Source organism: Lemur catta, chromosome 17 (genome assembly GCF_020740605.2).
Source record: "Lemur catta isolate mLemCat1 chromosome 17, mLemCat1.pri, whole genome shotgun sequence".
Lineage (NCBI taxonomy): Eukaryota > Metazoa > Chordata > Mammalia > Primates > Lemuridae > Lemur > Lemur catta.
Window position 1 is genome coordinate 50,787,096 of NC_059144.1, and position 16,410 is coordinate 50,803,505.

The 16,410-nt window shown below is 68.0% G+C and overlaps 1 protein-coding gene across 1 annotated transcript; it reads right to left on the bottom strand.

Annotated features, from left to right (window-relative positions):
- Positions 1 to 750: 750 nt before the first annotated feature.
- On the bottom strand, positions 751 to 13,135 carry CHRNA4 (cholinergic receptor nicotinic alpha 4 subunit). The gene is made up of 6 exons (XM_045529358.1): positions 12,885 to 13,135; positions 11,405 to 11,556; positions 8,181 to 8,225; positions 7,991 to 8,100; positions 3,795 to 5,160; positions 751 to 1,152 (listed from the first exon to the last, which is right to left on the bottom strand). Exons 1-6 carry the CDS (start codon positions 12,961 to 12,963, stop codon positions 1,027 to 1,029), a joined length of 1,878 nt encoding a protein of 625 aa, XP_045385314.1. The 5' UTR covers positions 12,964 to 13,135; the 3' UTR covers positions 751 to 1,026.
- Between the last annotated feature and the right edge of the window lie 3,275 nt (positions 13,136 to 16,410).

The following is a 16,410-nucleotide window of genomic DNA, read 5'->3' on the forward strand; positions in this document are numbered from 1 at the left end:
CCCCTGGCCTCCTCCACTGCCTGCGGCTCTGCTGGCCCCGGGAGGATGAGCTGTTCCCCCCACAGCGTTCTTGGGGGCTTCCTGGCCCGAGGGTCCCTGCGTCTCCAGGGAAGCTATCTTCAGGCCCCCCCACGGCTACCGGGCAGGAAGTCCTTCCTCGAGTCTATCTGGAGCCCCAGAGAGGTTCTCCTGGGCTGTGCGCAGGGGCAGAAACCCACAGGGTACCAGGGGGAGCCCCAAGGGGAGCCCAGAGCCAGGGCCTGGCACTGCCTGGGGTCCCCACGGCCCTGCGAAACCACAGAATACGAGTGCCCACGGGGCCTGGTGGGCCTCTGGGCCCCACGAAGCACTTGGCACTTGCTACCTGCCACAGCCCCCCATGACGCTGGCGTCCCCTCCCCCGTGTGGCACCTGCCACCCAATTTTCCTCCCAGGAGGCCAGATCCACACAGCCCCCTTCTTCAGAGCCCCTCGGGCATGAAACTTGGGTCCTCACTAACTTACCCCCAAACAAAAACTCCTGGCATGAGATGAGGGTCGCTGACTTGACTTGATGGGGTCAGAGGGCAGCCCGAGGGTGGGGGGAACTGGCCGGCCAGGTGTGGGGTGGGGGCCGGGCCCCAGCCAGGGGAGGGGCATTTGGGGCGGGAAGGACCGGAGGTCTCTGGGTCCCGGGACGGCCGGGCCCCGCTGGGTCAGTCACCTGCCGAGAGCCGGGGACAGCGGCCCATCTGCAGGCCGGGAGATCAGGGTGTCACGGGCTCTGGAGAACCTGGGCAGGATGCGGCCGGTGACACTGCCCTGTGGGCAGAAACAACGTCCACGGGCCACAGCCCAGCCGGCGCCAGTGCCCACGCTGCGTCTCCCCAGGAGGCCACGTCCCTCCCTGGGGCCGCCTTACGGCAGACGCGGGCGACGGGGGCACACTCGGCCCCTCAGAGTCCAGGGAGGAGCCAGCGCAGCCCCGGGCCCACCACCGAGGACGCTGCCGGGTCCTGCGGGCGCCGGCGCAGGGGCCTGGCTGGCCTAGATCATGCCGGCCAGCCAGGGCGGCAGGAAGAGGCCCACGGTCCCCAGCAGGCAGACGATGACGAACATCCACAGGAAGATGCGGTCGATCACCATGGCCACGTACTTCCAGTCCTCCTTCACCTGCAAGCAGACACAGGTCACGCCCTGCACACACTCCGCCTCCCGGGCAGCCAGAGAACCTTCTGGAACTGGTGCTGCGGGGGCATGTTCTCGCTGCCCGCCCTCTCGCCCTCTTGCCCTCTCGACCCTGACCTGAATGCAGGCCACCCGGCACACCTGTGCCCAGGTGGTGGGCGGAGGAGGGGCAGGAAACACCTGTGCAGCTGATGACGCCAGAGCAGCCGTGAGGGGGGTGGGGCAACATCAGCACCACAGGGCGTGGCAGGGGTGGGGGGAGGCGCTAAGGCTGGCCCGCATGCGCCATCTAAGGCATCTGTGTGGAGAATTCTGGAATGCAGACTGGGCAGAGCTCCCGCAGTGGCCCAAGCAGCCGCCGGGCCACGGCAGGAGCCAGGATTCCGCGAGTGTACCCCACCCCGGGAGGTGAGTGTCCCTGTGAGGCCGCAGGGCCCAGGCACCTCCCCGTGGACTCTGCCCTCGGTGCGGAGCCGGCGGCACCGCGGAGGCCAAGTCCACTCGGCTCTGCAGGGGGCAGTGGGGCCCGGCTGCCCTGGAGAAGCCCCACACCCGGCCCACAGCAGGCGAGGCCCCGGGTGCAGGGCCGGAGGCCGGGGTTAAGACGCTCTCCAAGCACATCCGCCACCCGCGGTCACACGCTGACCTGCACCTGGACAGTCTGTTCACGCACAGGGACACGGAGTGGCTCGGGGCAGGCCCACGGTCACATACGGGCTGGGACGGCGGATCCCAGCACAGCTCCAGGTCCTCCTCCTGCCCCCACCTGGGCCTGACTCAGGGCACTGCCCCCGTGACCCCTGCGGGCGGAGGCTTCCAGAAGGCCAGGCACGCGGGAAGTGCCTCCTGCCCCCACAGCCCCTGGCTCCCCGGCTGTCCTGTGTGGACGGGCCAGCAGTTGTCCCCAAGGCCCTCGACTGCGCCCCAGGCTCCATCAGCGCTGCCTTCAGGACGGGCCGTGGGGGGCGTCCTGGGTCTGAAGCCCGTGGACGTGTGAGTGACCCGCCGAGGACGTGGCCAGCCGGGGCTCAGGCCGCTGAGGGACCAGAGGGCCCTGCAGGCTGGCGCCAGGGGCAGAGCTTCGCTCTCCCGCTTTGGGGACATCTGCTCGGATTCTTTAAAGTCATCACAGGTGTCCTGGTGGTTTTGAACCCAAATGGCCTGTTTATTTAGGGGAAACCTGGCACTTATAAATAGAAAGTCCCAGCTGGGACTCTCGCCCAGGAAGGCAGCGCAGCCGCCTGGGCCTCATTCTCCAGTTTGCCTTTGGTTCCCCGCTCTGCCGCCAGTTCCGCCTCCGGAGATGAAACGTGGCATGGACCAAAGCCTCCCTGCTGTCCCCACGGCCGGCCTCGCGACCCGGAACCCGCCAGGCAGAGAAAGGCGGCCCCAGGACGGCTGTGCTGACGGACACAGGCTGCAGCCGGGTTTTGTTACAATTTTGATTGAACTTGTACAAGCATCCGCCAGCCTCAGCCCCTCTCACAGCCTCCTCGGCTGCGGGCTGTGGCAAAACGCATCCCAGAGCTTCTCCCAGCCTGGTCTCTGAGACCCTGAACGTTCCAGAAACCTGCAGAATGGCTTCGCAGCCTCCCGGGATGCAGTGGGGTGATCGTGAGGGGCGAGACCCCCCTTCTCGGGGTGTGAGCAGGAGCCCCCCCAGGCCGTCAAACGGCGGGGGCTCTGGCCCCTTCAGAGAGGGTCAGTCCTCGGGGACACAGGAGCCAGGGACAAGATGAGGGTCAGGTGGGACAGTGACAGGCACCGGCCGAGGGGAGGCAGACGGCCAGGACCAGTGACTGCAGAGGCCCGAGGTCAGGCAGCTACAACAGCCCAGCGACCTGGACCACCCCTCACGGGTGGAACCCCAAATGCCCACCCAGCCCTCCTGGACCCTCAAGGGCCCGGCTGACTGGGGGTGTGACCCCAAGAGCCCGTGTGACCCCCTCTGTGTGACGGGTAGGACGGAGCAGAGGGACAGCACTGTCCCTAAGGCCTTTGTCTTGCTGACCCTGGGTGTGAGGGGTGGGTAGCAGGTGGGCTGGCCCAGCACCCACCGCACTTGCTGGGAGAACCGGCTCTCTGGGGTCCACACGCCCTGGGCCGGTGCCTCGCCCTGCGGCTCCCCAGCTCCTCCCCCCAGCTCGGCCGAGGCGCTGCCAGGGGTGGGGCAGTGTCCCTGCCCGGTCTCTCCTCCTCCCAGGCCTTGGAGACCACCAGCCCCATCACGTCTTTGCTCTCCTGGTCCCGGGGCCCCGGGGAGGGCTGTGCTCCTATAGGGGAGGTGGCTTCGCCGGGCGGGAGCCCCCAGTGGCCCCCAGGATGCCCCAAGGAAGACCTTGTGACGTGGCGCTGGGGACCCTCCCGCTACCAGCCCCTGAGGCTCACCGTGTCCTGGCACTTGGAGGGGAGGCAGCACCATCCACGCCCCTCTGGCCACTGTGGGCCACCTGCCCCCACTCAGCCCAGGGACTGCACCGCTCGGGAAGAGGCTGCGGGAGCCGAGCTGCGCACCCCAAACCCCAGCAGCCCGAGGGCGGGGCCCCGGCTCCCGGGTTACTCCAGCAACAGTGACCCGCTGGCTCCTGTGGGCCGGGCCCCTCCCGGAGCAGGGAGCAGGGACTCACCGAGAAGTCTGTGTCTTCCGCCTTCAGGTGGTCTGCAATGTACTGGACGCCCTCGACCGCCCGCGTCAGCGCCGGCGACAGGGGCAGGGGTGGTGCTCTGACGCCGCGGGCTTTCAGCGTGGCCTCTGGGGATGCTGTGGGTGGCTCCTTCCTGCAGGTGCACTTGCACGGAGAGGGCTGGCCTGGGGGCGGCAGCTCGGCTGAGTGAGCCCTGCGGGAGGCCGGGGGGCTGGCCGCTTGGCCCTCAGCCTGGAAGGCAGCGTCGTCTCGGGGGACGCAGTACTGGATGCTCCGAGACCGGCAGCGGCCGCCGCTCTCCACGGCTTCGCTGCGGCGGGACACGTGCTGGACACTGAGGGACCTGGCTTTGGTGAGCCCTGGGGCCTGGGTGCCCTGGGGTGGGCAGGGGCGGGGGCGGGGGCCGGGGCCGGGCTTCTCGGCCTCGGTGGGCTGCAGAGTGGGGAGGGGGTCAGAGGGCGACTCGCAGGCAGGCTCCGGGCCGGTGGGCGTGTCCGGGGGGGCGCGGCAGGTCGGGGAGGGCGGCGGGCCCTGGCTGTGGGTGCCCAGGACAGGGGGCTCCCCCTCGGGCCCGGGCCAGGGGCGCGGGGCGCTGGCCATCTTGTGCATGGACTCGATGAGCCGCCGGCAGTTGTCCTTGACCGCGGACGGCCGCTTCATGAGCAGCAGGCGGGGCACGATGTCCAGGAAGACCCTGCGCACCCAGGCGGGCATGGTGTGGGTGCGCGGCGAGCGGTGGTGCACGTTGAGCACGAAGACGGTGATGACGATGGACAGGGTGACGAAGATCATGGTGAAGAGCAGGTACTCGCCGATGAGCGGGATGACCAGCGAGGTGGACGGGATGATCTCGGTGATGAGCAGCAGGAAGACGGTGAGCGACAGGAGCACGGAGATGCACAGCGTGACCTTCTCGCCGCAGTCGGACGGCAGGTAGAAGACCAGCACGGTGAGGCAGGAGATGAGCAGGCAGGGGATGATGAGGTTCACCGTGTAGAACAGCGGCAGCCGCCGGATGACGAAGGCGTAGGTGATGTCGGGGTAGACCTCGGCGCAGCACTCGTACTTCCTGGTGTTGTAGGTGCCCACCGCGTCCACGATGACCCACTCGCCGCTCTCCCAGAAGTCCAGCTGGTCCACGCGGCTGTGCATGTTCACCAGGTCGATCTTGGCCTTGTCGTAGGTCCAGGAGCCGAACTTCATGGTGCAGTTCTGCTGGTCGAAGGGGAAGAAGGTGACGTCGATGCTGCAGGAGCTCTTGTAGATGGCCGGCGGCGTCCACTGCACCCGCCCGTCGTGGAACAGGTGGGCCTTGGTCAGGTGGGTGACCGCAAAGTCCCCGTCCGCGCTGGGCAGGGAGAGGCAGAAGGGAGGGCGTCAGACACACACCTTGACTGTGGCCCCGTGTCATGGGCGAGCATAGAAAGGCCAGCAGCCTTGCCTGGGGACACCGCTGGTCTCGGGGCTGAGCACAGGGACACACGGGCCTGGGCACTGGCCCCAGGTCAACACTCACCTGTTGTGTGGCTTGGTCTGTTCTCCCTGAGCTGGGGACAGCAAGTGGGTCAGAGGACACGGAAGAGGCCCATGCCACGCCTGACACACGGCAGGTGGGACATCCCTATGCAGTGACTGCTGGCACCTGTGGGTGGAGCTGGGACCCCGGCCAGCCCCCTGGCTCTTCCTCACGGCCCATGGTGTCCCCAGGCACCTGCGCCTCCGAGCAGCTCCCCGGCTGCCATGGGGACCCCTCACCCTGACTTCCACCACGTGCCCCACGGGCTTAGAGGCCACCTCCCCGCACGCAGAGGATGAGGACCCCGGGCCACAGGGGCAAGGAGGGGTGGCCAGGCTGGCCGCTGCCCCTCCCAGTTGACTGGTGCTGGGCCCACGCCTCACTGCACGGCCACGCCTGTTTCAGTCGTGCGGAATGAGGACCCCCAGCCCCACCTCCCCCAAATCAAAGCCTTGGCCCTCTGAGGCACAAGTTCTCCCGTGGCAGGGGGGAGCTCTCCGTTCAGCAAACACTCGGCAGAGGACGCCTGAGGCTCCGATCAGGGCTGGCGAGGCCCAGGCCACTCCGGGCAAGGCCCTCGGGTTGGCCCTCGGCTGACTCCCACCCCAGGAAGGGGGAATGTTCCGGGGCTTTGCTTCCAGGGCAGCACATGCCCCTCCAGCCCCAAGGAGGGACCCGCACCGGGACCCTTCGCCCACACGGACGGGTCGGGACGGTCAGTCTCCTCCCAGCGCACGCTTCACCCCAGCGCACCGCCACCACCCTCCCTGCCCCACACCTGGCCCAGACGCCCTCTGGGGAGCCTCGAGGAGGCCGAGGGCTGCCGTGGGGCTCCTCCCCCGGGCTCCTGTCTGGACCCTGCGTTGGCACAGACATGCTTCTAAGCAATGCGGCATCTCGTGCCCACCCTGAATGCCTCCTGAGGAAAGAGAAGGTCTCGGGTGGCAGAGCGGGGTCCAGCCTCCTCCCCGTCCTGGCTCTGGGACCTTCCACGTCCACAAATGGGCTGGTGGGGCCCACACGGTGTGGCCAGGACCCGGCGGGGCAAGGAGCCTCCCGGGTGGCTCTGGCCGGACACCAGCACCAGCTGCTGCTCCAGGGTCCTCCCAGCCCCAGGTCCTGCCCAGGGGCCTCGGCGCCACCCCCAGGCCTGCAGAGAAGCCGGGTCCACCCCACCACCTCCCACAGGCCCTGCAGGGAGGAGGCCAGGGGGCCCGGGTGTCCTGCCCTGTGGTCCTGGGGGCTGTGGACCGGCTCCCAGAGTGTCTCAGCGGCCCGGCCCCCCGCCACCCAGAGAGTTCGCAGTTCTCCCTGAAACACACACGTTCTTATGGGTCAAAAAGGCCTCCTGGGGGGCTCAGTGCTAGGCCCTGGAGGGGGGGCAGTCTGGCCTGCTGGGAAGACTTCCAGGGCCCCCGACTGAGACTGGGTGGCTTGCAGGGGATGAGAGAGCCTGTCCCGCGGGAAGACCACTGGCCGCCCCGCTGATGCGCCCTGGAGAGCCACTCGGGAACCCCCTTCTCGGGCGGAGGCTCTTCCTGCCGCCATTACTACAATCAATTACGCTGCAAGAGCAGCCCCATCGTTCCTCATCAAGCGGGAGCATTTGTAGGTCAGGAGGACGCCCTGGGGCCTGGGGGGGCCGTGGGCAGCTGGCGGTCGGGGAGGAGGGGCGTCCCTTCATTCGCTTTGTGAGCGCCGAGGAGACGCAGCCCCGCCCCGCCCGCCCCGCCCGGGTGGATTCAGCACCGAGAGCTGGCTGTCCCGGGCTTGGGACTGGCCAGGGATGCTGGCAAAGTCATCCCCGGGAGGGCAAGGTGGAGGACGCTGGCCAATCCCTGGACAGGCCACTCTGGCTTCCGAGCACAGAAACTGTGCTCCAGCCAAGCTCCCCAGGAGCCGAGATGGGCCTGGCTGAGCCGAGGCTTTGTGTGCCCGGGAGCGGCCGAGCGGCCGGCCTGGTGCGACGTCTGTCCTGGAGCAAGGGACTGGCCGTCCTGACCTGGGGGCGGCCATCCTGGGGGCTTCCTCATGCCCCCCAGAGCACCCTGCAGCCACACTGTTCCCCCAGAGCCTGATGGCCATGCGTGGGGGGAATGTGCCCACCATGGGGCCAACTGTGAAAACCACTCCAGCCCTAAGGGCCGGTCATTGCCGGGAGAGCCACATGTGCCCGAGGCCCAACCAGGCAGGGACAGCACCCCTGTGTCCAAGGCCCAACCAGGCAGGGACAGCACCCCTGTGCCCGAGGCCCAACCAGGCAGGGACAGCACCCCTGTGCCCGAGGCCCGTCCAGGCAGGGACAGCACCCCTGTGCCCGAGGCCCAACCAGGCAGGGACAGCACCCCTGTGCCCGAGGCCCGTCCAGGCAGGGACAGCACCCCTGTGCCCGAGGCCCGTCCAGGCAGGGACAGCACCCCTGTGCCCGAGGCCCGTCCAGGCAGGGACAGCACCCCTGTGCCCGAGGCCCGTCCAGGCAGGGACAGCACCCCTGTGCCCGAGGCCCAACCAGGCAGGGACAGCACCCCTGTGCCCGAGGCCCATCCAGGCAGGGACAGCACCCCCTAAGGCTCTGGACCTCAGCCCCAGAACACCCTTGGCCCTCCCTCCTCAGACACCCCGAGGCCCCCTCTCCCCTTGCTCCTTCCGCCCACCGACTCACTTGTTGTAGAGCACGATGTCTGGCCGCCAGATGAGCTCCGAGGGGATGCGGATGGAGGTGACGTTCTCGTAGTCGGCGGGGTCCCAGCGCAGCTTGTAGTCGTACCACTCCTGCGTGGGGGGTTTCCGTGAGGGGGAAGGGGAGGCTGAGGGCCGGGGGAGGGCGGGACAGGGCAGCACCCCCCACTCACCTGCTTCACCCACACGTTCGTGGTCATCATCTGGTTCTTCTCATCCTAGGCACAGACGAGAACGGAGGGTGTGACCCCAGGACAGGACATCTCCCCGCCCTCCCTCTCCTTGTCCCCAGCCGCCAGCATGAGGATGGGCCAGGCTGGACGAACCCGGCCACCTCAGGAGGGAGTGAGAGCCTCATCCCCGGAGGTAACCAAGCCCTGAGGGGCAGGCCCTGAGGGGACCCGGGGACATGGGGACAAAAGTCCCCAAGCCCCTCCAGAAGGAAGCTGGGCAGGTTCAGCTGCCTTCAAGGACAGTGAGGTGGGGGACAGGGAGCTCCAGGCTGCTCCTAGGACCTCCGTTCTGGACCCCCTTGAGGGCTTCCACCCTCCTGCCGCCTCCCGCCCAGCCCCTCGGCACACCTGGCCCCCAGGTGATCCGCACCTGCTCCCTCCTGCAAGCCCCCCTGCTGGCCAGAGAGGCCCCTGGCCACATTGCCCCCCTCCTGGCAGGACCTGAGCCTTGTGGCCAGGGCAGGTGGGGCTGGGAGACCCCAGCTGCTCACTGTCCGGGCTGCTCTGCCCACCCTGGGCGTCCCTTCTCACTCCACCCCCTCCCCGTGTCCCCACCCTGTTAGCTGGGCTGGAGAGGGATCAGCCCTCATAATCCTGATGGGGCTCCATGCAGGGTGCAGGGTCCTTGGGGACAGGAAGCCACAGCCACACCCTGTCCCCAGGCACCCAGGGGCAGGGCCCTCCCCGCCCAGCCTGGGGAGCGCAGGTGCCCTCGGGGAGCAGGTGCCTTTGTTGTAAAGGGGTGGGGCTGTCCCCCTGCTGCAAGGGGGTCTGGGACGGTGGGGGCAGCATCCTGGCAGGGTGCTTCCCCCAACTCATGGCCCAACTTTCTCTTCAGCCCAAACAGGGACAAAAGCTCCCTCAGAGAAGCTACAAGCCAAATAGATGACAGTTGTCAAGCGGGACAAGTGTCTTGGAGGCTCACACGGGAAGGGTGGGCGCTGCACTCCTGTCCCCAGGCCCAGCCCTCGGCTCCGCCCCCGCTGGCTCCCCAGGAACAGGCCCCACCCGTGTGGGCAGCAGCGGCATCCACCAAGTGCCCCAGGCCCCGCCCGAGGTCCTGCCACCAGCCGAGCCCCCCAGGCAGGTCACCAGCTGCCTGGCCCTGTGCTGCCTCACGACCTTGTCCCTGTGAGACCTCAGTCCCACGGGACACGTCTCCACGGAAGCATGTTGGGACGCTTCAGGAGGACTCAGCCCCGGCGGGTCGGGAAACCCAGCGGTTTCCTACGGCTCTGTGGCAGCCATGCCGGGGCATGAACTCACCCGCAGCACGGGACCCCCTCCTGGACAGACACCCGGTGACAGCTGGCACCTCTGCTGTGAGCACGCAAGCTGGCAGAGCGGACACAGGTGGGCCAGGCACCAAGGTGGGGGCAGCCAGATTCCAGCTGCTGGTGGGACGGGCAGAGTGGGACACATGCCGTTTCCCCCACAGGCGCAGCCATGCGTGGGCCAGCACCTCAGAGCCATCAACTCACGCATGTGCATGTTCACGTGTGTCTTCAGCCAGCTCCAGGGCAGAGAGCAGGGCTGGGAGCTGCCCCAGGGCCCTCACGGATCTTGGCACTGGGTGTGCTCCGGGCGAACGGGGGAACCGCAGCAGTGCGGGGGCAGCGGAGCGAGCCCCCGTGAGCTCACAGAGGCCGCGGGCGTCGGTGTAGCAGACCCGGAGCCTTGAACAGCCGCCAGCGGCCGCCTCTGCCAGCCACCACCCCACACCGTGTTTGCAAACCTCAGCAGGGTTGGTGAGGCCTGACCGTCTTGCGTTGTCTTGTGGCTGGGCCCCAGCCAGGGACACTACAGGAGTCACTCCAGGGCCAGTTCCAGGACACCTGAGGGTGGCGGGCTGGGTGGTGGCTCTGGGTTGGCGGCTGACCAAGTGTCCTCGCACAGCCCCCGCCTGCCAAAGCCCCTGGATGTAGCCCCCACAGCCAGGGACGGGGAAGCAGCTCCCGCCCATTTCCTAGGCGAGAACACAGGGCGGCCAGGGCCACCCAGCCCGGATGCAGCGCTCCCACAGAGGCATTCCCAGGGACCACGGCTCCTCCCCTGCCGGCAGACCCAAGCTGAGGTCCTGGCAGGGTGTGGGCTGGGCCTCGGGGGCTGGACAAATCCCCTGCCCAGATTTGGGCTCCTCCCTGGACCAGGGAGCTGGGACTGGACAGCAGGGCTGAGCTGGCTGGGCCTGGTGTGGACGAATCCAGCCCTTCCAGCCCCGGCCCCCAGAGGCCACACCTCCCCCCTCCCTCCCAGCCAGGCTGGAGCCCACACTCTGAGAGCAGGCCCCCCCAGGCTGTGAACCACGGCGGGGGGACCCCAAAGGATGGTCCCACCCTAACTGGAGTGACTGAGGCTGGCCAGGAAACAGAACTGCCCCCACTGCCCCTCACCGGGGCCCTCCAAAGACACAGCCCCTGGGGGACCAGCTGGGGCTTTGTCTTCCAGCCCTGAGCAGAGGGCGGGGAGGGCGGGATTCGATTTTGGTGCGGCTGGTTCAGGCTCTGGGTCGGCAGGCAATCATCGCCACTGTGCACAGGCCCAGCTTCCCGAAGCTGGTTCTCTGGGCCGTGCGCTGTCTCCCCATTCCTACCCCTACCCGGGGCTCCTCAAACACTGGCCCACGCTGCAGGGGCCTCCGGCTGGACCCCCAAGTCCTCCCAGCAGCTTCCCAGGCCTGTTCCCAGGCAGGTAAACACTTCAGGCACACAGCACCTGTCCGAGACTCGCCCAGACCCCGAACCCCAGATCAGGAGACGAGAGACCTCTGGGACAGGCCCGAGCTCAGGGGTGCGTCCGGGGCACTTGGAGCTGCCCTGCCCAGCTGCCACACAAAAGCCCCACACCCTGCTGCTCACCAGCCACGGCACTGCCCCCTGCCCTCCGCCCTCTGCCCTCCGGCCTCGGAGGCATCTTCTGTTCTTTGCTTTTGAAGGAGCCTGACTCACTGCTGAGAATCCAGCCACTCGTGAGATTTTTATTTCGGGCGGGGGGTTGGGGGGAGGGCAGGGCCGGGCTGGGACACAGATTATCCTTTGCTGGGGCTCAGTGGGGCCGGAGCTGGCAGTGCCCATCCCCAGCCGCTGGCATTCGGGCTCCTTCCCAGACACCGAGCCCCCTTCTGGTGACCTCAGTCCCCGGGGGACGGCCGAGGCCCCACCTACCACGTCGATGAGCTGTGCAATGGACAGGCCGAAGCGGACGAGGACCACGTCCGAGATGTTGGCCACCGGCCGCGACCACTTATTGTAGCCGGAGAAAAGCCTCTTCAGGAGCCGTTCCTCCGCGTGCACACGGGTCTCCACGTGGCTGCCCACTGCCGGGGAGGCAGGCAAGCGCTTGGCCGAGGGCGGGACGGCTGCCACCCAGGCTGCCCCCAGCCTCACGCCAGCCACACGCAGCCACCTCACTGCCTCCCACCTCTGCCCCAGGACCAGGCACCCCCACCCCGTGGCCTTCTCTGCCCCATCCTGGCCTCAGTTTCCCCTCTACCCCGGGGTGCAAACGGAACTGCCTCTGGGAAGGCTTTCCAGGCACCTCGGGCCAGCGCAGTCCCTCCTAGCCCCCTGGAAACCGGGCCACTGATCCGACCGGCACTGCTGTGGGCACATCGGCCAGTGACCTCCACGGGAAGGGCTGCACCTCCAGCAGCCAGCACAGGGCAGAGGGTGCGGGGGCCCCGGCAGGGCCATGGAGGGAGGGGAATGAGGGTCCAGCCACCAAGGGGCCGCTGAGAGCGCCTGTGTCCTGTGGCCGATGACCCTGCGAAGCCATCCTCTGATTCCTGAGGGGGCGTAAGGCAGAGCCTGACCACGGGCCCAGCACCCTCAGAGCCCCGGCTCCACGTTCGGGGACAGAAAGAGTGCGCCCTCCACTCACTGCCTGCACAGCATCTGTGTCCCATCAGCACCTCCCCACGGGGTCTGACCACCTCCCTGCCTCCCCTGGGGCTGCACCACCCAGGGTGGTTGGGGAGCATGAAGAGAGACCCCAGAGACAGGACCTTGGGGGGATCAGTCCCAGACCCCCGGGACCCCAACTTCCAGCCCAGAGCCCCACCTGACCTTGCTGTTCCTGGGCCCTTTGGCCAGTATGGTGCAGCCCCTTCCGCCCTGGGGAGGCCCAGGGGTTAAATTCCCCCTCACAGCCCCTGACAGAGGTGGGGGCTCTGGGTGGTGGCTCAGATGAGGGGCAGAGCCGGAACTTCCCCGTCTGAGCCTGGGGGAGCAGAAAAGGCCGGGTGGGGGCCTCCCAGGGCAGGGGCCACCCCTCTGATCTAGGCTGGACGCAGGCAAGGGGGTCTTCAGGGAGATGTGGCCGGTGGGGAAAGGGCGAAATGGGCCCCACCGCTACCCAAGTTGGGCTTCTGGGTCCAGCTCCTGAATTAGCAGCTGGAACTCCCCCTCGGCCGCCAAGCCCCCTCTCCCCCATTAGCGGCGGGTTAACTCCTTCCTCGCCAGGCTCAGCCCTCCCCGAAGGCAGCCTGTGCGTCCCCGGGGTGGGGGAGCCTCCGCGGCCGCCCCGTTGCGCACACCCGTGGCCGGGACCGCAGTCAGGAGCCTCTCCCCGCTCTGGCTCCGAGCGCCCGGGGCTGCCGGGACCGGGATCGGGGCGACAGGGGCCTCCCAGCGCCCCGAAACTTACCAGGCAGGAGGCCGGCCCCCAGAAGCAGCAGCAGCGGCGGCAGCGGTGGCGGCGGCGCCCCGGGGCCCCCGAGCTCCATGGCGCACGCACCTCGCGGGCTCTAGATGCGGGCGGCTCCCGTCTCCGCCGCGCCCTCGCTCCGAGGCCCGCGCGCGCCCAACTTCATGCCCCCGCCTCGCGGGCCGCTTCGCCCGCACGCCCGGCTCGCAGCTCCGCCCGGGCGCGGCGCGGCGGGGCCGGAGCGCGGGGCTGTGGGCTCGGTGGCGCGGCCCCGCCCGGCCCTGCCCGCCTGCAGCCGGCTGGGCGGAGGGGGAGGGGGAGGGGAGGGGAGGGGGGAGGACGGAGCCGAGGAGGGGGAGGAGGGGCAGGGGGAGGCCGTGCTTGGCCCCGCGCGGGGTAAAGTTTCCTTGCCCTCCCCAGCTCGGTGCGTGCCGAGCCGGCGCTGGGGACCCCGTGATCGCTGCCTGCGTCTGGGGGGTCCCCGCGGTCTGACCCCGGCCCGTCCCCAGCCCCGCTGGAGGGGGCGCCCCATGGAGCTGGCTGTCTGCACCCCCACCCCGCGGTAGCGTTTGCAGCTCGGAAATCACAAGTCTCTGGTCGCCGGTGGTTCAGGAGAGGGGCCGCTGTCCCGGGAAGCACCCGGTGGGGGGCCCAGGCCCTGGCTGCGCTTCTGGGGAGGAAAAGGCGCTAACCCGGGCAGCCGCCCTCTGTCTCGGGGTCCCGCCCCCTTCCCCCTGAGGGGGAGGTGGGCGCCCCCGTCCCAGCTCCATGTGGGTGGGGCAGGGTCGCAGGTCCCGGTGCTTAGAGAACAGACCTGCCTGCCCTGGGACTGGTCTGGAAGAATTTGCCCCGCTGAGGTGGAGACGGTCCTGCACGTCCCTGGGAGGGCCCCACCTGGGAGGCCCCACGCTCAGGCGGGCAGGTGCCCCAGGAGGGCTTTGTGTGGCGGGAGCTCTCCTGGGCTCGGAGAGGAAGGCGCTTTGCAGAAGTGTCAGACCCGCGGCCATCCCTGCCCTGCGCCTGGCGCCCGAGGTTCTATAGCCAGGACCGAGCCCCCTAAACGGACACGGGGGTCCCGACGTGGGGGCCAGGGAAGAAGGGGCCGGAAAGGTCTATGTGCCTGCTGGCTGGCGCCCCTCCCAGACTGTCTCTCCCCACTCAGGAAGGAGATGGGGACGTGGCGGGGCTGGGACTCCCGCAGCTGAAGGCTTTGTGTGTGCGTGGTCTTGGTGAGAAGCCCCGCCTTACGCTGTCACAGAGCAACACGGTTTGCAGAGCCAAGTCCCCAGTTTTTTTATTAATAACAGAGGCTGACCACCCTGCAACCCCTTCCAGAAGTCTCTTTTCTGACGGTCTCAGCAGCCCACGAAGCAGGGCTCATTACCCTGCTAGCAGGGCAGGGGAGGGCGGGGTGAGGCATGAACAGGTGTCACTGGCTGACACAGCAGCATCCACCCCGAAAGTTGAACACCGAGGGGGTGCCACGTCCCCTGATCCCACGCAAGCCAGAGACTCCTTTGGGAGGGGGCTGTGCCCCCCTGCCTTTGCGTGTAGGCTCACGGTTTCATCCCTGCGGTTAAAGTTGAGGCAGAATGGGCCAGGTTCGGTGGCTCACCTGTAATCCCAGCACTCTGGGAGGCCAAGGCGGGAGGATTACTTGAGCCCAGGAGTTGGAGGCTGCAGTGAGCTACGATGACGCCGCAGCACTCTACCCGGGGCGACAGAGTGAGACCGTCTCAAAAAAAAAACAAAAAAGATTGAGGCAGAGAGTTACACTGGGGTTAGGGTGGAGGGAGGAGGGCACCCGGGAACGCAGCCCCGGGGACCAGGGACGTCCCCTCCCAGCCACGCACAGGGCATCAGCTGGGGAGTTTGCTGAAGTCCAGATTCCGGAGCGCCACTCTGAGACGTTCAGCCTGGGGTGAGCCCCACACCTGTGATCCCGAACAAACGTCGCCAGGCAGCTGTGATGCAGGAAGCCCCAGACCACAGGCTGAGAACCGGATTTAGAGCCACTTGGCCCCGGGTGAACGTGGAGGGTCAGGCAGGGGCCACACCCTTGGCTGGGCTCAGTCCTGGCATCCTGGCCGTGGGGCCGTGTGGGAACTTGACGTGGGGAACCAGGCTGTGAGCCTGGGGCGCGGGGCTGGGCCAGCTCTGTCTTTGCCATTCCTTCTTTGCTTTTTCTGGCCACAACAGAGGCTTGTGCCCAGCCCTCAGCCAGCTCAGGCGTCTGGGGTTGGTGGTGCCCGCTGGGGAGTTCCCACAGGTGAACTGGCCCCGAGAGCCCAGCCAAGGCCACCAGGCCGTGTGTCTCCCGGAGCCAGAGGCCGGCTGGGGTCAGCGCGGTGCTCGGGGCTCTGGCCGCGTGCGCACGCTCACACACGTCTGTCCCGCCCCGCTGGCGTCCCCGGCAGATTTGCTAATGCGGCAAGATTAATCGGGCCTAACTCATTAATGTGCTCGGCCCCTCTCGCCCCACCTGCGCCCCTGGAAAGCACTGGAACGGGAGCCAGCCGCCATCAGCTGCTGAATTGGATTCTTACCCCAGACCCAGGCCCCTCCCTCTGCTGCTCCCGGAATTGCTGTTTGAAAGGAAATGAAAACTCCCGACGCACAGGCCCAGGGGACCAGCGCTGGGGCCAGACTTTCCCGGCCTGCGTCCCCCGAGGGTGCCCGGGGGCCAGATCTGGAGTGGGGTCCTGGCAGACACCTGCCCGTCCCCACCCCAGCCAGTGTCACTGCCAGCCCCACACTGTCGCTGGCCAGAGTGACAGTCATCTCTGCAGGGACGGGTCCTCTCCTCTGCCCTCTCGCGTTCCACCTGTCCCAAGGACATTTCCATGGTAACCGACTGTCAGCATAAACAAGGATTCCAGTAAAGGTGGGGGCACGGGGGGCATTGGCTGGTGCCCAAGGATGGGGGCCCATGATGGGCGGAGGGGCCGGCACCACCACCCCACAAGGCTTCCTCCTCCTCCTCCTCCTCCTCCTCCTCCTCCTCCTCCTCCACCGTCAGCCAGGCCGTATCTGCCCTGCTCTGCTGCACCCTCTGTCCCACCCGATAGCGACCCCAGGAAACCCAGCCCCCAGCCCCTGCCCCATAACCCTGCTTAACGCCTCTCCCCACCCCACCCGCCAACAAGGTGAGCCCTTTCTTGACCCATTTCTGAATCCCGCGCACTCAGCCCTTCCCTCCAGCAGCGGCCCTGCGGCAGGCCTCAGGAGACTCTCGGCTCCGTCCTGACAGGCCATTGGCACAGAAAAGCCTTTGTCCTGGCCGGCTGCTCCGGCTAGTGGTTTCCAGCCCGAGCACTTCGGAAGCCACCTCTGTGTCCAGCGAGGATGGATGCAGCTCCGCGGAGGCACGAGTGCAGCATCCCCACGGGGGCAGGGCAGGGGAGGGGCTGCGGGCGGCTGAGCTGCAGAGGCTGAGCCAGGGACCAGGGACGGGCAGACCCAGCTGTGCGTGTGGTGACCACGTCCTGCAGGGACGTCCCCTCTCTCCTCCCCACCTCCGAGTCAC